The sequence below is a fragment of the Salvelinus sp. IW2-2015 genome, linkage group LG30, assembly GCF_002910315.2.
Source record: "Salvelinus sp. IW2-2015 linkage group LG30, ASM291031v2, whole genome shotgun sequence".
Taxonomy (NCBI): domain Eukaryota; kingdom Metazoa; phylum Chordata; class Actinopteri; order Salmoniformes; family Salmonidae; genus Salvelinus; species Salvelinus sp. IW2-2015.
The window spans coordinates 20,005,300-20,028,919 of NC_036869.1; the positions used below are offsets into that span (position 1 = coordinate 20,005,300).

At 42.5% G+C, this 23,620-nt stretch overlaps 2 protein-coding genes and 1 long non-coding RNA gene across 4 annotated transcripts; 2 read left to right on the plus strand and 1 right to left on the minus strand.

Annotated features, from left to right (window-relative positions):
• The first annotated feature begins 6,065 nt into the window (after nucleotides 1-6,065).
• On the plus strand, nucleotides 6,066-12,150 carry LOC111955360 (zinc finger protein 706). Of its 2 annotated transcripts, none has more exons than XR_011474407.1 (4): nucleotides 6,066-6,172; nucleotides 7,879-8,020; nucleotides 10,905-11,070; nucleotides 11,170-12,150. XR_011474407.1 is itself a non-coding variant. In XM_023975579.2 (4 exons), exons 2-3 carry the CDS (start codon nucleotides 7,886-7,888, stop codon nucleotides 10,998-11,000), a joined length of 231 nt encoding a protein of 76 aa, XP_023831347.1. In that variant the 5' UTR covers nucleotides 6,066-6,172; nucleotides 7,879-7,885; the 3' UTR covers nucleotides 11,001-11,032; nucleotides 11,170-12,150. The 2 variants fall into 2 exon arrangements, 1 of the variants encoding a protein (XP_023831347.1); XM_023975579.2 differs by having other exon boundaries at nucleotides 10,905-11,032.
• A 4,247-nt stretch (nucleotides 12,151-16,397) lies between these two features.
• LOC139023293 (bone morphogenetic protein 8A-like) lies at nucleotides 16,398-23,357 on the minus strand. Its single transcript, XM_070436146.1, has 6 exons — nucleotides 23,344-23,357; nucleotides 22,518-22,555; nucleotides 22,068-22,208; nucleotides 21,778-21,857; nucleotides 21,461-21,571; nucleotides 16,398-16,836 (listed from the first exon to the last, which is right to left on the minus strand). The coding sequence occupies exons 1-6, from the start codon at nucleotides 23,355-23,357 to the stop codon at nucleotides 16,687-16,689; spliced, it is 534 nt and encodes a 177-aa protein (XP_070292247.1). The 3' UTR covers nucleotides 16,398-16,686.
• Nucleotides 17,219-18,247, plus strand: LOC139023258 (uncharacterized). The gene is made up of 4 exons (XR_011474400.1): nucleotides 17,219-17,659; nucleotides 17,871-17,977; nucleotides 18,061-18,132; nucleotides 18,215-18,247. It is a non-coding gene; the product is annotated as an uncharacterized lncRNA (long non-coding RNA).
• Nucleotides 23,358-23,620: the final 263 nt, after the last annotated feature.

A 23,620-nucleotide genomic window follows, 5' to 3' on the forward strand; every position in this document is an offset into this window, starting at 1 on the left:
CTGTGATTCTTTGTACAGGCCAATGATTATGACTGATTCTGATCTAACCATACATTCATATATTGTGTCACTGGCCTAAGATGATTGAAGTTCAATATGTAGCCTTGATGTAGCCTAGTAGGCTCACGTTAACTAGCTAGCCGACTTAGCTGGTTCGTTGTTGCCCATGCGAGGAAGTTAGGCTAGCAAGCATTTTAGCTATGTAGCCAATGAAAACAAAAACTAAATATGTACTGTATGGCAGAGCCATAGACCGTTTTGCCAACATGAAAGAGAGGAGGATGGCGTTGGCGTTCAACTAGTCTACATGTAGGGTGAGTCAACTCTTCTTTTTTTTTTACATTTGCGCGCACACACACACACACACAGAAATCAGTGCCATGGACAGCCACATGATATTTAGAAACATTGATTGGATTAAATTGTTTTTGGTATCTTTAAATTTGCTTTCAGTGTATTCAACTAAGCATACATGTACAGTTGAAGATGGAGGTTTACATACACTTAGGTTGGAGTCATTAAAACTTGTTTTTCAACCACTCCACAAATTTCTTGTTAACAAACTATAGTTTTGGCAAGTCGGTTAGGACATCTATGTCACGCCCTGACCTTAGAGAGCCTTTTTATGTCTCTATTTGGTTTGGTCAGGGTGTGATTTGGGCATTCTATGTTTTGTTTTCTATGTTTCTTTATTTCTATGTTTTGGCCGGGTATGGTTCTCAATCAGGGACAGCTGTCTATCGTTGTCTCTGATTGGGAATCATACTTAGGTAGCCCTTTTCCCCTCCTTTCAGTGTGGGTAGTTGACTTTTGTTAGTGGCACTTAGCCCTGTAAGCTTCACGGTTGTTTTCTTCGTTTGTTGTTCTGTTGGCGTCATTTTTCTAAAATAAAAGGAATATGTACGCTCACAACGCTGCACTTTGGTCTTCCTTCAACGACGGCCGTGACAATCTATTTTGTTCATGACACAAGTAATCTCAATTTTCCAACAATTGTTTACAGACAGATTATTTCACTTATAATTCACTGTATCACAATTCCAGTGGGTCAGAAGTTTACATACACTAAGTTGACTGTGCCTTTAAACAGCTTGGAAAATTCCAGAAAATTATGTCATGGCTTTAGAAGCTTCTGATAGGCTAATTGACATAATTTGCGTCAATTGGAGGTGTACCTGTGGATGTATTTCAAGGATTACCTTCAAACTCAGTGCCTCTTTGCTTGACATCATGGGAAAATCAAAAGAAATCAGCCAAGACCTAAAAAAAAAATGTGTAGACCTCCACAAATCTGGTTCATCCTTGGAAGCAATTTCCAAACACCTGAAGGTACCACGTTCATCTGTACAAACAATAGTACGCAGCAATGTCCTCTGGTCTGATGAAACCAAAAAATAACCGTTTGGTCATAATGACCATTGTTATGTTTGGAGGAAAAAGGGGGATGCTTTTAAGCCGAAGAACAACATCCCAACCGTGAAGCACAGGGGTGGCAGCATCATGTTGTGGGGGTGCTTTGCTGCAGGAGGGACTGCTGCACTTCACAAAATAGATGGCATCATGAGGCAGGACAATTATGTTGCTTCAATATATCCACATCTCAAGACATCAGTCAGGAAGTTAAAGCTTGGTCGCAAATGAGTCTTCCAAATTGACAATGACCCCAAGTATACTTCCAAAGTTGTGGAAAAATGGTTTAAGGACAACAAAGTCTAGGTATTGGAGTGGCCATCACAAAGCGCTGACCTCAATCCCATAGAAATTTTGTGGGCAGAACTGAAAAAGCGTGTGCGAGCAAGGAGGCCTACAAATGTGACTCAGTTACACCAGCTCTGTCAGGAGGAATGGGCCAAAATTCACCCTACTTATTGTTGGAAGCTTGTGGAAGGCTACCCGTAACGTTTGACCCAAGTAAAAAAAAATTAAGGCAAGGCTACCAAATACTAATTGAGTGTATGTAAACTTCTGACTCACTGGGAATGTGATGAAAGAAATAAAATATGAAATAAATCATTCTTTCTACTATTATTCTGACATTTCACATTCTTAAAATACATTGGTGATCCTAACTGACCAAAGACAGGGCATTTTTGATAGTTTTTCACAATTCATGATATTTAATCCTGAGTTTAAATGTATTTGGCTAAGGTGTATGTAAACTTCCGACTTCAACTATATATCTTATAAAGTTTAATTCGGAAGATGGTAACTCTTTAAACAACCTCTTCCGTGGTGCCTCAAATTCCTGATGAGTTAGTTGTTACATGATTCATTTAATAGGGTAACAATTAAACATAGTTAGTGAATTGATTTGCAATTTACGGCTGCGTGGTCCCATGGTGTTTATACTTGCATACTACTGTTTGTACAGATGAACATGGTACCTTCAGGCACTTGGAAATTGCTCCCAAGGATGAACCAGATTTGTGGAGGTCCACAATTTTTTTCTGAGGTCTTGGCTGATTTCTTTGGATTTTCCCATGATGTCAAGCAAAGATGTACTGAGTTTGAAGGTAGGCCTTGAAATACATCCACAGGTACACCTCCAATTGACTCAAATTATGTCAATTCGCCTATCAGAAGCTTCTAAAGCCATGACATCATTTTCTGGAATTTTCCAAGCTGTTTAAAGGCACAGTCAACTTAGTTTATGTAAACTTCTGACCCACTGGAATTGTGATACAGTGAATTATAAGTGAAATAATCTGTCTGTAATCAATTGTTGGAAAAATGACTTGTGTCATGGACAAAGTAGATGTCCTAACCGACTTGCCAAAACTATAGTTTGTTAACAAGAAATTTGTGGAGTGGTTGAAAAACTAGTTTTAATGACTCCAACCTAAGTGTATGTAAATTTCCAACTTCAACTGTATATCTATTACATCGATTAACAGTCATCTTATTAATCATAACCTCTTATCATATCATCATTCTGAACAGGTGAGCTCCCAAGTGGCGCAGCGGTCTAACGCACTGCRTCTCAGTGCAAGAGGCGTCACTACAGTACCTTATTCAAATCCAGGCTGCATCACATCCGGCCGTGATTGGGAGTCCCATAGGGTGGCGCCCAATTGACCCAGCATCCTCTGGGTTTGGCCGGGGTAGGCTGTCATTGTAAATCGGAATTTTGTCTTAACTGACTTGCCTAGTTAAATAAAAGGTTGTAACCTACTTGGATCTCCAAAAACCCCAGCCTTACTCATGATTCAGTACTACACAAATTGGTTTAATTATTTATTTACTAGCTAACTAAATAATCACAAGATAACATACACACTTAATACATGAGACAAAGGTCCCTAGCGGACTTTTAAAATATGGTGGCTTTCTACACCACGACATGGAAAAGTAGCGAGAGAAAAAAACACTTATCGTCAATACATTTCAGAACTATTCTCACATTAATCATATAGTTTGCACACGAACCGCCGCCCATTTGGAATAAGAAATCGTGAATGTATTTACGTATGGGTGCCTTTGTTCGTTGTGTAGTCCTGAACAGAACTACAGAGTTCACTCTGTTCCATTCTTATTTGAAGATAAGCCAGCCAGCCGTGCCGATGGTTCCAGTGGGATGATGAGAGTATCGTACTACGGGGATTTGAAAAGAGTAGTAGGATGGTTTGAAGAGTTTGAGATATTCGATTCAGGACAGCTAATCAGCTGTAACAGTGATTGTCTGAGAGATGAATTCCTCGCCTACACCTCGTGTTGATTATTAAGGGTTCAGGATTTAGACCACTTTACACGCACAGCTGCAACCTGGCAATGTTCTGGTCTGAAATGTTAATWYTTAGCCAGTCCTTTTAAGCACTCTGGTCAAAAAGGACGGGTCCTTTAGGCTGACACGCTCTTCTGACCTCACTCAGGGCATGGCTACTTAATGTGCAAAGGATATGATTGGAAGTTATCTCTTATGACTCCTAAAATCACATTCCTATCTTAACAAAAATAATGTCATATTTGTTCATATCATATGCACAATGTATTGGATGGAAACTTGACACATAAAGGGGATATACTTTCCAAGTTACAGTATTTCGTCCATACAGTTTTTAATGAGATCACAAAATTAAAAACAATATGACATTTGTTTTCCATAGCTCCCCACTGACCATTCCCTACATTCTTATGTTAGAAATATTGTTCCAGTATTCACTTTTTTGAACGTGTTAGAGTTTCGACAGGAAACAAAGTACATTCCTTTCACCAAAGCTGGAGGGGATAAGAGAGAGTCTTCTTCTACCTTAATTTATGATAGGGTGTGGCGGTGTCAAAACCCCCACACCAGTTCCCTCCTCCCCTCTGCGGGTGAGAGGAGGTCTGGTTATTGTCAACCATTGCCAAGCTGACCAATTGTGAGCCTCACAGGACAGTCGTGGACAGTCAGGACAGTCATGACATGATCAATGATGTTTACTCTCGTGTACGGCCGGATATTGGAAGGTCGTTATTTGCAGATGATGGGGACTTATGGAAGAGGGGAGGAAATGTGCCATACATAGTCAGGAAGGTACAGGAAGCAATTGACGAGGTAGAGCGGTGGGCATTAATGTGGGGATTCAGGTTCTCTGTAGAGAGAACTCAGACAGATTTCTTTACCAGGAGGAAGGTGGGAGATGAGGTATGCTTGAGGGTATATGGGAGAAACTTGGAGAGGGTGAGGGCCTTCAGGTTGCTTGGGGTATACTTTGACACTAGACTGACCTGGGCAGAACACATTGAGAGAGTGGTGGGAAAGTGTTAGAAGGTGCTAAATGTGATGCGCTGTCTGACAAGGAAGGAGTGGGGGGCTGGGCGTTCCTCATTGAGGACCATGTATGTTGCATTGATCCGATCTGAAGTAGACTATGGCAGCATAGCGTATGGTTCGGCAGCCCTGGCCTCATTGGAAAGGCTAGATGTCATACAGGGGCAAAAATATGTAGTGGTCCGTTTCGGAACTCCCCAGTGGCTGCACTACAGGTGGAGATGGGGGATAGGCCATTGCAGATAAGGAGACAGCAGCTGGCAATKAATTAATGGGTTAACCTACAGGGAAATGTGGTGTCTCATCCTGCGAAAGGGATTTTACAGGCATGCTGGGAACATGAGTGAAGACAGAACACAAGCTTTGGGTGGTTGGGTAATTCCCAGGCGAAGGAGATGGGACTGTATGGGAGGGAGTTTAGTCCAAAGGTAGCTATCCCTGTGAATCCACCATGGCTACTCCCACCTCCAGTAGTTGATCTAGAAGTGTTGGAGAGACTACAGAAACGTATTACAGATCATATGGATGTGTACACGGCGGAGCTGACGGCAATACTGTTGGCTTGCAGTTGGTGGAGAAAGTCAAGCCAGACATAGTAGTTATTTGCTCTGATTCCTGTGCGGTGTTGATGAGTATCCAGTCCTTTAGCTCACAGAGCAGAGAAGACATGCTTTATGAGGTGCTACAAACCCATGGCAGGATTAGACAAATGGGTATACAGATAAGATGTACTTGTGTCCCAGCCTATGTGGGGGTGGAGGGGAACAAGGCAGTTGATGTACTGGCTAAACAAGCACTTAGTAGTGGAGATGTTGATGTGGTAGTTTTAATGCGCAAGGCAGAGGCAAAAATACTGATTTGGACAGTGATGGTGCAGAGATGACAGGAGCAGTGGAATAGAGATACTAAGGGAAGGCATTTCTTTCAAGTACAGAGGAAATTCGGCGAGGGGAGATTGGCAGGAAAGGACAGAAGAAAGGAGGCTATTTTTACAGGATTAGAGTGTGACATAGCGGATTGAATAATACCTTAAATGTAATCGGAAAGCATACAACAGGAAAGTGTGATTATTGCCAGGAAACAGAGACCGTTGAGCATGTATTGCTACAGTGTGGGCTTTATCAGAGGGAAAGAGAGAGGCTGAGATCTAGTATGAGGGAGAAGGGGGTATAGGAAATGTGTTTAAAGAGTATATTGACAAGAACGTCATTAGAAATAGTCTCAAATAGTTTGTTAGATTTTTAAAAGCAACGGGGCTGGCAGGTAGGATTTAGTTTCTCCCTGTCTCTGGTCCGCACTCCAGTACAGTAGGTGGCGGTAATGCACCATAACGTTGGATGCCAACCAGCGATAAACCTCACCGAAGAAGAAGAACAAGAAGAAGAAGAASAAGAAGAACAAGAAGGGCGAAGCAACGCGAAGGTATTTTTTTCTAAAATTAACATTTTGTTTATTAGATTGAAGAGCACATATATCGGTTTGTACAACTAATAGCCAAATAAACACTTGGGTAACGTTTGTTTTGGTTTAGCTATTCAGTTCTGCAATGTCAGCTAAATAGCTAGCTGGCTATGCCACACGTGAAATAGTTGGCTAGCTAACTGATAGGTTAACGTTAGCCATTGTTGTTAGAACTGGCTAACCATGTTGTATTTTGTTTCAGTTCGCGCCGCAGACGTGTTGGTCTTAGCTATTATCATTAAACTACGCCAACTGTTACTAATTAATTGGCTAGCTTACTAGATTGATGCTGGCTTTGATTGCTAGTTAGCTAGCTCTCTGCCAACCGAACTAAAGTTGGCTAGCTAGCTACAATGCAAGAGCGAAGTATCAAGACGGGGTATAGTCATTAGTGTACACCGTAGCAAACAGTTGCAAAACGTTTCGCAACGTAAACGAGTTTTTATTGGACACAGGTCAGTTCTTCATATTGAATACATCCCAGCTAGCCACTGTACTGGAATGTTCGGTTGTGGTTCTTGTTTTATGCTCATCACATTCTTACCAGAATAGACGATAATAAACCTAGTTTAAAATCTCTTATAAAGTTGGATTTGTAGCATAAACTGGGAATTTTATGTTTTTGATTATGATTGTCTGTTTCATATGTGCAAAGTCGTTAAAACGATGTCCACTTTAACAACATATTTTAGCCATTAAATAGTATAGCATGCCTACATCTTAAATCAATAAATCAAATGTATTTATAAAGCCCTTCTTACATCAGCTGATGTCACAAAGTGCTGTACAGAAACCCAGCCTAAAACCACAAACAGCAAGCAATGCAGATGTAGAAGCACGGTGGCTAGGAAAAACTCCCTAGAAAGGCCAGAACCTAGGAGGAAACCTAGAGCGGAACCAGGGTATGAGGGGTGGCCAGTCCTCTTCTGGCTGTGCCGGGTGGAGATTATAACAGAACATGGCCAAGATGTTCAAATGTTCATAAATGACCAGCAGGGTCAAATAATAGTAATCACAGTGGTTGTAGAGGGTGCAACAGGTCAGCACCTCAGGAGTAAATGTCAGTCGGCTTTTCATAGCCGATCATTGAGAGTATCTTTACCGCTCCTGCTGTCTCTAGAGAGTTGAAAACAGCAGGTCTGGGACAAGGTAGCATATCCGGTGACCAGGTCAGGGCTCCATAGCCGCAGGCAGAACAGTTGAAACTGGAGCAGCAGGTGGACTGGGGACAGCAAGGAGTCATCAGGCCAGGTAGTCCTGAGGTATGGTCCTAGGGCTCAGGTTGTCCGAGAGAGAGAAAAGCATACTTAAATTCACACAGGACACCGGATAAGACAGGAGAAATACTCCAGATATAACAGACTGACCCTAGCCCCCAAACACATAAACTATTGCAGCATAAATACTGGAGGCTGAGACGGAATGGGTCAGGAGAGCTATACATCTTATAGCCAATCTGTTACATAAACTATTGTTTACCAAATACTAGCTAGCTATATAATCTAACAGAATCTCTTGTTTAGTTRTCAGCTGGCTAGTGTCTTGTGTAGCTGAATTCACTTGTACGTTCTCTAAATAGATGGCTAGACTTCTGACGGAGACTGAGATACTAGTATCAACAGATAAATACAAATGGGTAGCATTTTTTATACGTCTGTTTCTCTCAGGTAGGCCATGGCTCGCGGTCAACAGAAGATTCAATCCCAGCAAAAGAACGCCAAGGCGGCAGCTGCTAAGAAGAAGGGAGCGGCAGCAGACCAGAAGACTGCAGCCAAGGCAGCACTGGTCYACACCTGCCCCGTCTGTCGGGTGAGTGTTAGTGGTTGGTACTGTATGTGCCTTTAGAAGGCAGGCCAAACTCGTTTTGGTGATTCCTGGTATATCATCAAAATAAACTGCAGCATGTTTTTGTAATCATTCAGCCRTTTTTACCTGATTAAGTACATAACCATTAGAAATGAATGTTGAACGTTCAATAAAATAGTCCGAAAACTTCAGTTGAAAATGATGGTGGTGCTGCTTTCTGTTGACAATGTGTCCAAATCAATAACCAATATGCAGAAACAGTTTGTTATATTGAAGACCTAAACATAAAATGTACTATCTGCTCATACATGTGCAACAATAATAATCATAGTACTTTTGTATTAACGGCACACACACCAAAAACCCTGTTTTGACAAGTGACAAATAACTGATATCAATTAGGGGGGAAATCAGGTTGTATGCGCTCTTGAAACCCACAATACATTTTTAAAAACATGTTAAACTGGAGGTTTTTTACATCACTGGTTAGAGAACAACTTGCAGAAGACGGTCAGATAGATTTTTGGAGTGATTAATTTTGCTTTGGGGTCGACCAAGACAGGAAGACAAATGCAACACTTATTTGTGAATCACTCATATCGATATCACATTGAAATCAATTGTGCGAGAGGGGGAGATGAGGTTGCACGTCCTGTTAAAACTAACGCAGCTCAAAAACCAAACGGAATCTGGGAATAATGTGTACATCACTGGTTAGAGGACAGTTTGTAGTAGACAGCTAGCTAGGCCTACGTTTAGAAGTGTTGCATTTTGATTCAAGTGCAACACTTTTTTTGTTAATCACTTCCATCAATGTCACGCTGAAATCAATAGAACGGGGGTGTGGCGCTGTTTGACGTAACACTATTCACACTTGGAATAAACTATACACGGTTGGTTAGGTCAACTTGTAGCGGGTTTACATCTATATCTTGGAATGTCAGGTGTTGATTTCAGGAGGGAACAGACCACTTTTTTGTTAGTTATCTTTAACTTAAACGAATCACGACGCGACATAGGATGTCTACAGTGATAACGGTTAGCTGCTATTTAAGTGACAGTTTGACTGTCATATCCATGTATTGGTGTGTGGCCATCGACTTTTATAGAGAGACAGCGTTTMATTTTCTGTGCCAWTTCATTAAYTTATGTGGCATTTCTAARTCCTGCATAACCCAGCGCGTGTGACAAAATCATCGGTACAAAACCGAAAGATATTGATCTGTTTTAAGCAATCAATCATGTCATCTTGAAAATTATACACTTTTATACTAGCATCAACAATCTGAGGTGAAATGGATGTGTAATTACACCACATTTTCTGAGGGGAAAATGCAAGCTTGTGTAAGTAAATTATTAACACAAACTGTCCACATTAGGGAAATTAGCAGAATATACCATTTACTATGGCAAAATATTTCAACATGTCCATTTAAGATGATAGTATACACTATATATACAAAAGTATGTGGACACCCCGTCAAATTAGTGGATTCGGCTATTTCAGCCACACCCGTTGCTGACAGGTGTATGAAATCGAGCACAGAGCCATGTAATCTCCATAGACAGACATTGGCTGAAGAATGGCCTTACTGAAGAGCTCAGTGACTTTCAACGTGGCACCACCTTTTCAACAAGTCAGTTAGTCAAATTTCTGCCCTGCTATAGCTGCCCCGGTCAACTATAAGTGCTGTTATTGTGAATTGGAAACGTCTATGAGCAACAGCGGCTCAGCCGTGAAGTGGTAGGCCACACAAGCTCACAGAACGGGAGCTTGTGTCCTCGGTTGCAACACTCACTACCGAGATCCATGCTGCCTCTGGAAGCAACGTCACAAGAACTGTTTATCGGGTGCTTTATGAAATGGGTTTGCATGGCCGAGTCGCCGCATACAAGCCTAAGATCACCATTCACAATTCCAAGTCTCGGCTGGAGGGGTGTGAAGCTCGTCGCCATGGTACTCTGGAGTAGTGGAAATGCGTTCTCTGGAGTGATGAATCACGCTTCAAAATCTGGCAGTCTGACGGACAAATCTGGTTTTGCCCGATGCCAGGAGAACTCTACCTGCCCCAATGCATAGAGCCAACTGTAAAGTTTGGTGGAGGAGGAATAATGGTCTGGGGCTGTTTCATGGTTCGGGCTAGGCCCCTTCGTTTCAGTGAAGGGAAATCTTAACGCTACAGCATACAATGTGCGTCCAACTTTGTGGTAACAGTTTGAAGGCTTTTTCCTGTTTCAGCATGCACCCATGCGCAAAACGAGGTCCATACAGAAATGGTTTGTTGAGATCGGTGTGGAAGAACCTGACTGGCCTGCACAGAGCTCTGMCCTCAACTACATCGAACACCTTTGGGATGAATTGGAACGCCGACTGCGAGCCTGGCCTATTGCCGAAATTCAGTGCCCGAACTCACTAATACTCTTGTGGCTGAATGGAAGCAAGTCCCCACAGCAAGCCTTCCCAAAAGAGTGGAGGCTATTATAGCAGCAAAGGGGGAACCAACGCCATAGGCCCATGATTTTGGAATGAGATGTTCGACGAGCAGCTGTCCACATACTTTTGGTCATGTAGTTTGTTGCCCACTGGCAAACTATTGCAACAATGACATCTCTTTCTCACTCATTTAACTATTTAGAGTAAAATAATGCTCTCAACCACAATTTAACCGGGCGCTCTAGACTAGAGCCTCCATAGTCTGTACAGCAGCCTGAACGTTTGACATCTCTACCTTTTTTAGGTTTCTCTTTGTGTCTAGTCCATTGTACTGGCCTGTGTGATGTGTAGTACTTTGATGCATTTTATTGCTTTGTTTATTGTTTGTCACCTGAAAATTCGGTCTCAGCCAACAATTGTTGATGTCCTCCGTCCCTTACCTGACCCTTACAGACGCAGGTGCCGGACCCGAAGACGTTCAAGCAGCACTTTGAGAGCAAGCATCCCAAATCCCCAATGCCCCCAGAGCTGGATGATGTTGAGGCTTAAAAGACCAACACACACAATGGACCTACAGCTGGGTTAAGATGCTCTCATCATTCAGACTCCCAGTATACATGTTAGAAGCAAACTCTTTCCCTATGCTAAAGTTGTATATTGTATTACTCAATATTGTGGATATGTTGTCACTCATCGCCTTTCATGTTGTGATTCACAGACACAGGATGACCACGATTAGAGCACTGCAACTGGAACTAAATGGCGTCAAGAGACAAAACACTGAGACCCCTGGACATGGGTGGGGGAATATGTGTGACAATGACCTAAAATGGGGGCAGAGGCACACCAGCACCCCATCTTATATGTCCAACCACCCCTCAACTTCAAGCACCCACCCATTGAAGCACCCATCTTAATTATATGAGCCCACTCTACCTACTTTCCTTTTCCCTATGCTGCTTCCTTCATTCATTCCTGATTCAATACACGTCTAAAAGTGTCATGGTGTTACTGTTTTTCCAACTTTTTCTCATTTGTGTACCGCTGTCTTACTTTTACCCCAACTCTTTTCTATACCTCCTCTATACTCTTGTGCAAATCATTTCTGCTTTCTTTGAGAATGGTGTCATAGTGGAAAAGATGTGTTAATTGCCCAAGACTGAGCCTTGTTCTGCCTGTAAAAGGCCCTGGTCGACACAGTGCCAAAATCCCTTTTGATWGTCGCCGGGTCCACGTTGTAACAATTGTATTTTGCATTTGACCATTTCCAAGAACTGTAGCAATATATATGAAAGCATTCCTCTGCCTATTTGATCCATTCAGAAGGAAAGCAGTGAATATGTTKTGTGTGTGAGAGAATATGTATGCCTTGTAATGCTAGCAGAAAATGTGTTACTTCCAAATGCAAGTTAAATGCCATTCCGTCTATACTGATACCAGACTAATGCATACTTATAAGTATTTTCAAATGTATTTCCAATATACTGAAATGCTATGTAGCTGAACAGGAGTGACACTGTCAAGGATTGGAGTTTCTGGAGGTCTGTGTTCACTGGCATTTCCTTTCACTTCTGCATCAAATCAACCTCTACAATATATATTCTACTTATTTTATTACAAAAATAGCAGTACACAGTCCTCCATAAATATATTGACAATGACACATTCCTGTGTATTGGTTCCTCTGTACATAGAAAAACTGCAAAAAAAATAGAATGACATTTGCCATTGCTACTAACTTGTACTGGTTAAAGTATGATTAAAGAAATGCAAAAAAAATGTGTAGTAATTTTTGTCACGCACTTATGGTCCATATATTTAGCGTTTTAATTGAACCATGTTTAGTACATCTAAAAGAGACAATGAGAAATTCATGGATCACCTAGACAACATAGCCATCTAAAGGGTAGAAATGTAGCATTGTACTTATGTCACAGTACTTTACAGCTTTGATTGGATACATAGAATATACACTGCTCAAAAAAATAAAGGGAACACTAAAATAACACATCCTAGATCTGAATGAATGAAATATTCTTATTAAATACTTTTTTCTTTACATAGTTGAATGTGCTGACAACAAAATCACACAAATTATCAATGGAAATCAAATTTATCAACCCATGGAGGTCTGGATTTGGAGTCACTCAAAATTCAAGTGGAAAACCACACTACAGGCTGATCCAACTTTGATGTAATGTCCTTAAAACAAGTCAAAATGAGGCTCAGTAGTGTGTGTGGCCTCCACGTGCCTGTATGACCTCCCTACAACTCCTGGACAGTCTGTGGTGTAACGTGGCATTGGTGGATGGAGCGAGACATGATGTCCCAGATGTGCTCAATTGGATTCAGGCCTGGGGAACGGGCGGGTCAGTCCATAGCATCAATGCCTTCCTCTTGCAGGAACTGCTGACACACTCCAGCCACATGAGGTCTAGCATTGTCTTGCATTAGGAGGAACCCAGGGCCAACCTGTGACGACCCTCCCACTCTGTCTGCCGTATTCTCTCTTTATTCTTGTTTCCTTATTAGGATGCCGGTGGGCGGAGTTGGGAGGGTCGTCAGCTACATGGGAAACACCTGGGGACCACTGTGATAGGATAAATGCACCACTTCCCCATTCATGGGGGAGACTCTCTCCATGCAGACACCTTTTATAGATTTGGTTGTGTTTCTTGGTGKTTTTTTGTTTGTTTTAGCATCTTTCAACACCCTGCATTATCACATTCATGCATGCAAAACACTCACTTACACTACTGATTACTGATTACACACACCATTGTATATTATACTTAGTTACTTTATTTAATAAAATATATATTTATTAAATAAAGTAACTAAGTATAACATACAATGGTGTGTGTAAGTGAGTGTTTTGCATGCATGAATGTGATAATGCAGGGTGTTGAAAGATGCTAAAACAAACAACCAAAAAACCACCAAGAAACACAACCAAATCTATAAAAGGTGTCTGCATGGAGAGAGTCTCCCCCATGAATGGGGAAGTGGTGCATTTATCCTATCACAGTGGTCCCCAGGTGTTTCCCATGTAGCTGACGACCCTCCCAACTCCGCCCACCGGCATCCTAATAAGGAAACAAGAATAAAGAGAGAATACGGCAGACAGAGTGGGAGGGTCGTCACAAACCGCACCAGCATATGGTCTCACAAGGGGTCTGAGGATCTCATCTCGGTACCTAATGGCAGTCAGGCTACCTCTGGCGAGCACATGGAGGGCTGTGCGGCCCCCAAAAGAAATGACTGACCCACCGCCAAACCGGTCATGCTGGAGGATGTTGCAGGCAGCAGAACGTTCTCCACGGCGTCTCCAGACTCTGTCACGTCTGTCACATGTGCTCAGTGTGAACCTGCTTTCATCTGTGAAGAGCACAGGGCGCCAGTGGCGAATTTGCCGATCTTGGTGTTCTCTGGCAAATGCCAAACGTCCTGCACGGTGTTGGGCTGTAAGCACAAAAACCCCCACCTTGGACGTCGGGCCCTTCATACCACCCTCTTGGAGTCTGTTTCTGACCGTTTTGAGCAGACACAATGCACATTTGTGGGGCCTGCTGGAGGTCATTTTGCAGGGCTCTGGCAGTCTCCACCCGCTCCTCCTTGCACAAAAGCGGAGGTAGCGGTCCTGCTGCTGGGTTGTTGCCCTCCTACGGCCTCCTCCACGTCTCCTGATGTACTGGCCTGTCTCCTGGTAGCGCCTCCATGCTCTGGACACTACGCTGACAGACACAGCAAACCTCTTGCCACAGCTCGCATTGATGTTCCATCCTGGAGAGCTGCACTACCTGAGCCACTTGTGTGGGTTGTAGACTCCGTCTCATGCTACCACTTAGAGTGAAAGCACCGCCAGCATTCAAAAGTGACCAAACATCAGCCAGGAAGCATAGGAACTGAGAAAGTGGTCTGTGGTCACCACCTGCAGAACCACTCCTATTTGGGTGTCTTGGCTTTAAGTGCCATATTAATTCAAACCTGGTTGTTCTGATTCCCATTTGCACAACAGCATGTGAAATTTATTGTCAATCAGTGTTGCTTCCTAAGTGGACAGTTTGATTTCACAGAAGTGTGATTGACTTGGAGTTACATTGTGTTTAAGTGTTCCCTTTATTTTTTTGAGCAGTGTATGACAACGGGTGATGTAATTATCTGAATTACTGTAGATTTGAATAGTTTAAGAGTGAAGTATGGTTATCCTTCTTTATGAAAGAGGCAATGGGTGTTATTCATATACCAGTCTCATACTCAAAATCAATATATTATACTGAACAAATATATAAATATAACATGGAATGTGTTGGTCCCATGTTTCATGAGCTGACGTAAAATATTCCAGGAATGTTTCATAAGCACAAAAAGTTCATTTCTCAAATTCTGTGCATAATTCGTTTACATCCATGTTAGTGAGCATTTCTTCTTTGCCAAGATTATCCATCCACCTGACAGGTGTGGCATTTCAATAAACTGATTAAACAGCATGATCAGTAGACAAGTGCACCTTGTGCTGGGGACAATAACAGGCCACCTTAAAATGTGCAGTTTTGCCACACAMCACACTCAGTTTTTTCTCAAATGTTGATGGAGCATGCTGACTGCTGGAATGTCCACCAGAGCTGTTGCTGGAGTATTAATTTCAGAGAATTTGGTAGTTTGTCCAACCGCAGACCAAGTTTAACTGACAGCCCAGGACCTCCACATCCGGCTTCTTCACATGCAGGATTGTCTGAGATCAGACACCCCGATAGCTGATGAAACTGTGATTGCACAACTGAAGAATTTGTAAGAAGAAACCGTCACAGGGAAGCCCATCTGCGTGCTCGTCGTACTCACCAGGGTCTTGACCTGACTTCAGTGGACAAATGCTCACCTTTGATTGCCACTGGCACGCTGAAGAAGTGTGCTCTTCACGGATGAATCCTGCGTCGCTGATGTCAACGTTGTGAACAGAGTACCCCATGGTGGCGGTGGGGTTATGGTATGGGGAAATAAACTACGGACAACGAACACAATTGCATTTTATCGATGGCAATTTGAATGCACAGAGATACCGCTATGAGATCCTGAGGCCCATTGCTGTGCAAGTAATCCACTGCCATCACCTCATATTTCAGGATGATAATGCGTGGTCCCAAGGATCTGTACACAATTCCTGGAAGCTGAAAATATCAACATTTTTCCATGTCCTGCATACTCACAAGCATGTTTGGGATGCTCTGGATCGACGTGCACGACAGCGTGTTCCAGTTCCCGCCAAAATCCAGCAACTTTTTTAAAAAATCAAAAAGGAGTGGGACAACATTCCACAAGCGTCAATCAACAGCCTGATCAACTCTATGCTAAGGTGATGTGGGCTCCCGAGTGGTGCAGCAGTCGAAGGTACTGTATCTCTCATGCAAGAGGCATCACTGGTTCAAATTCAAGCCGCATTATTATTATTATTATTTGACCCTGCTGGTCATCTATGAACATTTGAACATCTTGGCCATGTTCTGTTATAATCTCCACCCGGTACAGCCAGAAGAGGACTGGTCACCCCTCATACCCTGGTTCCTCTCTAGGTTTCGGCCTTTCTAGAGTTTTTCCTAGCCACCGTGCTTCTACACCTGCATTGCTTGATGTTTGGGGTTTTAGGCTGGTTTCTGTACAGCACTTTGGGACATTAGCTGAAGTAAGAAGGGCTTTATAAATAAGTTTGATTGATTGCATCACATCCGGCCGTGATTGGGAGTCCCATAGGGCGGGGCATAATTGGCCCAGCGTCGTCCGGGTTTGGCCGGGGTAGGCCGTCATTGTAAATAAGAATTTGTTCTTAACTGACTTGCCTAGTTAAATAAAGGTTAAATTAAAATATATATATTAAATTAAATGTGTCCCACTGCATGAGGCAAATGGTGGTCACACCAGATACTGACTGGTTTTCCTATCTTCATTTAAAAAGGTATCTGTTACCAACAGATGCACATCTGGATTCCCAGTCATGTGAAATCCATAGATTAGAGCCTAAAGAGCATATTTTAATTGACTGATTTCAGTAAAATCGTTGAAATTGTTGCATGTTGCGTTTATATTTTTGTTCAGTGTAAATACATACTATTTATCCGCATATTTCCAGATTATTGCTATCAGCTGCTGGTTGCAAGGTATATTACCCTGTTTGTATCTTTTGGAACAATGGTAGTGAAGTTTATTAAAATGATGTAGAATAGATGGGCCACCACAGATGTCACAGGCATCCACAGGTCTTGACCACCATGTTGCGATGCTTCTTTAGGATCACATTGTTGTTGTCGTCGTAGAAGAGTACAGAGACGAGACTGAGCTTGGTGGGTGCGCAGCACGCTTTTGGAACCTCATCTGGCTTCAAAAGGTGAACCTGCCATGAAAAAAGGTCAGACTGACTTATTTGTACATACACTTTGATATAATCAATGATAATATCCTGTTTATAAAAGAGATATGGATTATTATTATGCAGATGCTTCAGTGCTTTCCTATCTCAGTGGGCTGTGGCTTCGCCCCCCTTGTCTGAATGTGGTCAATATGATTTAACCCAGGTTGTCTGTGCTCCACAAGACTTTATAGCACAATGAGGCAAAGCCTAGACTTTCAGAAGTTCAACAACAACAACAACTTCCATGAAAACAAGCTAAAACATTTCAATGGGCCATTGACCTAGCTAGTGACTTAAAAAAAAACATTTGGTATTTTTGTTTAATATTATACACACACAACATAGGAAAGACTCTGGTGACAAAATAGGGTCAATAGAATTAGAATGATTACCAGGAATTGTATAGGATTCCAACGGTAACCATATAGTTCCAAACTCATTTCTATGGCAACACAGCTGTCAATTTTGTAAACAACAATTTTTAAATATATGTGTTGCCATGAGACATCTAACCGTTAGAACATATCGGCGTTCTATTGAACGTTTTCTGTGCGAAAACAAGAACAACTTCAATTTGCTGTTCAACAACAACAAACTTGACTGATTTGTGAGACCTGAGATTGAAACATCGACTGGAAAATGCCTGGGTGCTTTTCAAGATTGATGGAGAGAGTGCGAGGACGTCGGCAGCCTTCTGCGTCGACAGGTTGTTTAAATTCATTTGTGGGTTGTTTTTGTTGTCTTTTTCCGTTTTGCAGGGTTCGCGATTGTCGGGAGGTGGACAGCGACAGGGACTTGGAAGAGGGTATGTGGAGTTTTAAACTTCTTATTTTACCACATTCAACATTGACAATGTAATTTGTGAAATGTTGTGTATTTCTGTAATCCTGACTTGCAAGCTAACCTTAACTTTAGTAATTGTTGCTAAGCGATGCACTTTTGCTAGTAGTACTAGCTAGCGTGCTACGTTTTACGTCCTAATAATTGTTTGTTTGTATTCCTCTTCCTCATTTTAGAATCAACTGTACTGGATGAGGTCCAGTTGGATGTGCCACTGCTGCCAGTTATCCTTCATGTCCAGGATGCTGCCATCATCCTTGAGGATGTGCCGACTATCCTTGAGGTACACTTTTCAGAAAGTTTTTGGTTTTATGTTTGAAAAGTATCCCACATATTCATTCTTAAAATCTTTGTTGTCTGCTTTAGGAGGCCACTGGTAATTGGCAGCTGATACCGATTAGGTTCAGCCCCCTGTACTGTGGGCCTGTTGTGATCAGGGTTGAGAAGCACACAGAGTCAATACCGTTACATGTTTCTGTTCTAACCTGAATGTATTGTAATGTCACCCCACTCTGTGCAGAACAATGCCGGTCCGGTGGCTAAAGCTTGGAGACTTCCAGTTCATCAGCCCATTCACCCTACATGCGTGGGGGATCCCAGGTATGTGTCTTTGTAACTACCTAGTCCTAATCTACATTGTCAGAGTCATGTGATCTTGATGGAAATGTGTTACAGCGATGGCTGATGTTGTTGTTGATCTGTTGTTTCTCTCCACAGCAGGTGGTGGTGAGGATGCACCATGTGAGTAGGGTTCGAGGCCTGGAGACTCAACTGGTGTGGGCATCTCCAAGGAGACGCGCAGGCTTAGTCCAGAGGGCATCCCCTACTGTGCACAAGTCAGTCGTCACTTGGATCCAGGTAAGATGTAAATACTACTGAAATAGTATTAGATTAGGCTTTTCTTCACTTATTCCATTTGGCCTTAACATGTCGTCTCTCTCTGTCAGTATGTGGCTGGCAGGGTGACCCAGTATGCTCTCACCTCCGCCAGAGACGTCTGTGGACGTGACGCTTGGCTGCTACCAGGTAAATAAGTTTTCTATTATATAATACCAATTATGTGGCATTTTTCCATTAGATATGCTCTGTTTTCTAATAACTGTGTGTGTGGTAAACAGGTGTGTTGTGTGTGTTTTTGGAGCAGCAGACTGATGTCTCGGTTGTGTACGCCATCTCCACATGGGGCTGGAGGGCTGCTCCCTCCCTGGCGTGGTCGGAGGCTGCCTCCGTCTCTACGCCCACAAATCAGCAGTTCACTGAGCAGAGCCTGAGGGCCACAACTGCTATGAGGTCAGATGTTAGACACACAGCTACACATTCTATTGACTAGTAGCATTAAGATCCTTCCATTGACCCATTGTTTGTCATGTCATTGCATTGGTCACTGATGTTGAATGTTTGTTCTGTTGTTGTAGGGCTGGGAGGAGGACCTGCTGCTGAGGAGAGGGAGGTTCTCTGCTAAAGTGAGTTCCTCTAAATGTCTGTGTAGTCTGGGCTTGTCAGATGCTGAAGGATAGTGGTCACCAGGCTGTTATCCCATTGACTCTAATGGTTGACATGCTCCATTCCCTCCCTCCCACAGCCTCTACCTTACCACCAAGAGAGTGGAGGACATCGCCCTGAGGCTCGTCTCCCTGCGCCAGGCCTTCACTGTGAGTGGACCCACTTTTTTCTTTTTTCTCTCTGTATCTTCTTGTTCTCTCTGTCTCTTAGAGGAAGATGGGTGTCTCACCCTAACTATTCCCTCTTCTYTAGACACTGCTTGGTTCCACCTTGAGCAGGAACTATCTGTTTGTGGCGGGAAAGGTCCTAATGGGCGCACTGGTTCAGGCCCACCACATGGTARCTCACTAACTCATTATTCATTCAAGGGWAAGAGAGCGTCCTCAGTGGGAAATGTGTTCTGTTCACTAACATCAATGCTCTTTGCTTTGTGATAGGACGAGGCCGAATTCATCCGTGCCTATAAGGACTTTGTGGACTACCTGAGTGACCCCTCCAAGAAGATTGACATTGAGAGGGAGCTGGCTGAGGCAAAGGTGAGTTCATTAACTCTTTCATGTCTCACTTTGAGTTCTTCCACATGCATGTATTTTATACATCACAGTATCWGATCTWTTTKAAATCATYCCTGTTTTCTTGTCCTAGATCCATCATGTTAACCTGATAGATGTCCTCTTTGAACTGGTGATGTTTGGGATGATGACAGCTCAGAAGTCCCTGATGGTGGTAAGTAGCATCTCACTGGTACATGTTTCGATGTCTCTCTCTTGGCAATTTCACTTCAATTTCTCTTCTCTCCTCCTCTGTTTCCTTTAGCACCCTGGTGGGTTCATGGAGCGTCTGTACGCTCTCCTGTACTCCTTCCTGCCTGCTGCTGCCAGCATTGAGCCAAAGGCTGAGAGATACCTGCTGCTGCTCAATGTAAGAGTCAAGAGTTTACTTCCTTATTCCTAGTTGACTTTTTCCTGATTAACAGGGTTTCAATGACGTTTTACAGGGAGTAACTCTCATTGTCTCTTTCCTCTTGRTAAGCTAGTAACTCAGAGCCATTATCTATGTGTTGTGTGGTGTTCTCTTCAGGGCGGGCTGATGGCTCTGCTAGATGACATGTTTGGGCAGCAGCTGGCCTGGTACTTTAACCCAGTGTCTCTGGTCACTGAGCTCTCCAGACTCCTGGAGTACCACCTGGAGAACCTCATGGCCAGCATGTAGTCCTACTGCAGAGATCTGAAAGGCCACACTCTCTCTCTCTCTGTCTGTCCATCTTTCTCTCTCTCTCTCTCGCTCTCTCTCTCTCTCAGGATTTGAGGACTTGAAATGCTTCGTTGAACCGTGATTAGTTAACACCCATTAAATTAATGTATTCTCTTGTTTTCTCTCCCCACAGGATTCTTGTGACGCTTTGCCACCTAACAGCGATCTAGACACTAATGCACTACATTACTTTGCACTGAATTTTACATTTTTAAATAAAATAACTAGTAGTTCAAAAGCATTTGACTCTGTCTTTTCATTTACTTGATTATTTCATCACTATTTCCTCTTCCTCGAGTTATGAGGCTAATATTACATGAACAATTATGCTTTATTCTTTGCATATGGAAATAAACAACAAAGTTTAGTTGATTTACAGGTACTACAGGCCCACACTTTATGGCATTGTATTGTGAAGTGTGATACTGTACTGACTCTACAAGCTGTTGAAAGTGTTCCACAGGGATGCTGGCCCATGTTGACTCCAATGCTTCCCACAGTTGTGTCAAATTCGTTCAATGTCCTTTTGGTGGTGGACCATTCTTGATACACCTACTACCATACCCTGTTCAAAGTCACTTAAATACCCTGTTCAAAGGCACTTAAATCTTTTGTCTTGCCCATTCACCCTCTGAATGGCACACATACACAATCCATGTCTCAATTGTCTCAATGCTTAAACATCATTCTTTAACCTGTCTCCTCCCCTTCATCTACACTAGTTGAAGTGGGTTTAATAAGTGACATCAATAAAGGATCATAGTTTTACCTGGTCAGTCTGTCATTTAAAGAGCAGGCATATAGTATAAAGTCGACCATTTCAGTCTTGAATGTAACTTCTCACTATCTGTACTCTACTTTAAGAGTCTGCCATTGTAGACTCAGTTAACATGGGTATTTTACTTTCAATTTGCCATATTTCCCAWTAMTGTCTGAGCCWATTACCGTCTTTCCCACTGAAACCAATGTTATCGTTCATGTGAGAGAGGGTGTAGTAGTGCATACTGACCACTAGTTGGATCATAGCGTGGTTGGTGGCGTTCATGCAGGACCCCAGAGGGTATAGGCATTCTCCATCACAGTAGAAGGCAGAGTAACCCGTAGGAGCCAGGACCCAGTCCTAATGGAGAGAATACCATAGAAATAGAATGACTAGAACAGACTATATTTCTATCAGAAATACATACACTACATTGCACGTACTACACAAATGCCTTGCTTCCCTAAAAACACTAATTGTGTGTTACAGCAAATAAGGTGATACAATGTTAGCTCATGATATTATCTATTCAGTAGAATGAGTAGTTAAGGGAGACAGAAGCTTACCTTCCAGCCTAGGTCACTAAAGCTCACATATAATTCATGTCTCTTACAAGCCTGACGCCCACTGTTGACGTGGCTGTGATCTGAAAGGGACCAAACAATATGTTTTGAGACAGGACAGACTGTAAAGCACACTTTGGATGCATTGGATTTACAATAAAGACACAATTAAATGTAAACACAACTTAATTAATTTAGTAATTTGGATTAACTATGCCTTTAAACGTTGCATTAAACAAGCTTCACAACAAGACCTAAACCCAGTGTTGTCCCCTGACCTTGTAGGACCTCACCATGTGTACTGGGCAGGGGCAGGTCATATTTGGGCTCCCTCTTGCGTGGGATGGATTTCAGGGCGCGTGGGGGGCGACAGGGGACGTGGCTGGCTCTGAAGAAGGGCAGTTTGCAGTGGGGGCCCCTTCGACCCACCAAGCCTACCCACCCAGCTAACAAGGACTGATAGAGAGAAAACAGTGTGTGTGTGTGTGTGTTTGAGATATAATCGTGAGGTTAACCAAAAATAACATATCTCCATTTCTATGTATTTACTAAACAATTACATATACTATGACATTAGTGCTACTGCGCAGGTACTGGTGTTGTATTCTGAGTTAACTTGCCTCTTTATTCAAAGGCATAATAATCAAGACATTTTATAATAACAATCATTTTGTGGGAAATAACCTCCCCATCTGCAGAGCATTTCCTGACCCTGACCATAGTATTATCTYTATGAGGCTCACCCTCCTCTGTCTCCACATAGAGACGAATGCCCAGGTTGCTGCGGGGGTGCAGGACGTGACAAATAAACTTGAAACAGGGGAATGTTTATTGGTCGCTCTTGAAGTAAAGGGGAATTCAGATGTGAGGAATACATTTGACTAGTTGTAGAAAAAACTGGAGATCAATAAAAATAAGGTAAGGAGCAAGCGCTGCGCGGATATTAAGTGTGCCAAGCAGGTGCTGTATAGATTACAATATCATTTCTCTGACCTTTTGGAACAATGTAAACACTAAATACATTCTAAGCGTATCAGAATGCAATTTCCAAAATGGAAGGCTTATTTATTGTTGAAGCTAATTATTCAAGGCTAGCTTTATTTTCTTTTAAAAATAAAATGCTTGATTACATTTCAAATGATGAATGACTCATATGCTGTGTGATGACATGAACGAATGAAAGATTGATTGATACAGTAGCCTATATACAGTGGCAAGAAAAAGTATGGGAACCCTTTAGAATGACCTGGATTTCTGCATAAATGGTAAGACAATTTGATCTGATTTTCATCTAAGCCACAACAGTTGACAAACACAGTGTGCTTAAACTAATAACACACAAATTGTATTTTTCTTGTCTATATTGAATGCATCATTTAAACATTCACAGTGTAGGTTGGAAAATGTGAACCCCAAGGCTAATGACTTCTCCAAAAGCTAATTGGAGTCAAGAGTCAGCTGACCTGGAGTCCAATCAATGAGACAAGATTGGAGATGCTGGTTAGAGCTGCCTTGCCCTATAAAAAAACACTCACAAAATTTGAGCTCGCTATTCACAAGAATCCTTGCCTGATGTGAACCATGCCTCGAACAAAAGAGATCTCAGAAGACCAATAAAAAAATGGTTGACTTGCATAAAGCTGGAACGGGTTACAAAAGTATCTCTAAAAGCCTTGATGTTCATCAGTCCACGGGAAGACAAATGGAGAAAGTTCAGCACTGCTGCTACTCTCCATAGGAGTGGCCGTATGGGAAAGATGACTGCAAGAGCACAGCGCAGAATACTCAATGCGGTTATGAAGAATCCTAGAGTGTCAGCTAAAGACTTACAGAAATCTCTGGAACA

What these genes read in the sequence shown, in the direction of transcription:
- LOC139023293 (XM_070436146.1), bottom strand. An exon ending in CTATGTGGAGACAGAGGAGG is followed by an intron (nt 22,209 to 22,517) that starts GTGAGCCTCATA and finishes CTGGGTGGGTAG; the next exon opens with GCTTGGTGGGTCGAAGGGGC. An exon ending in ACGCTATGATCCAACTAGTG is followed by an intron (nt 16,837 to 21,460) that starts GTCAGTATGCAC and finishes TTTTCATGGCAG; the next exon opens with GTTCACCTTTTGAAGCCAGA.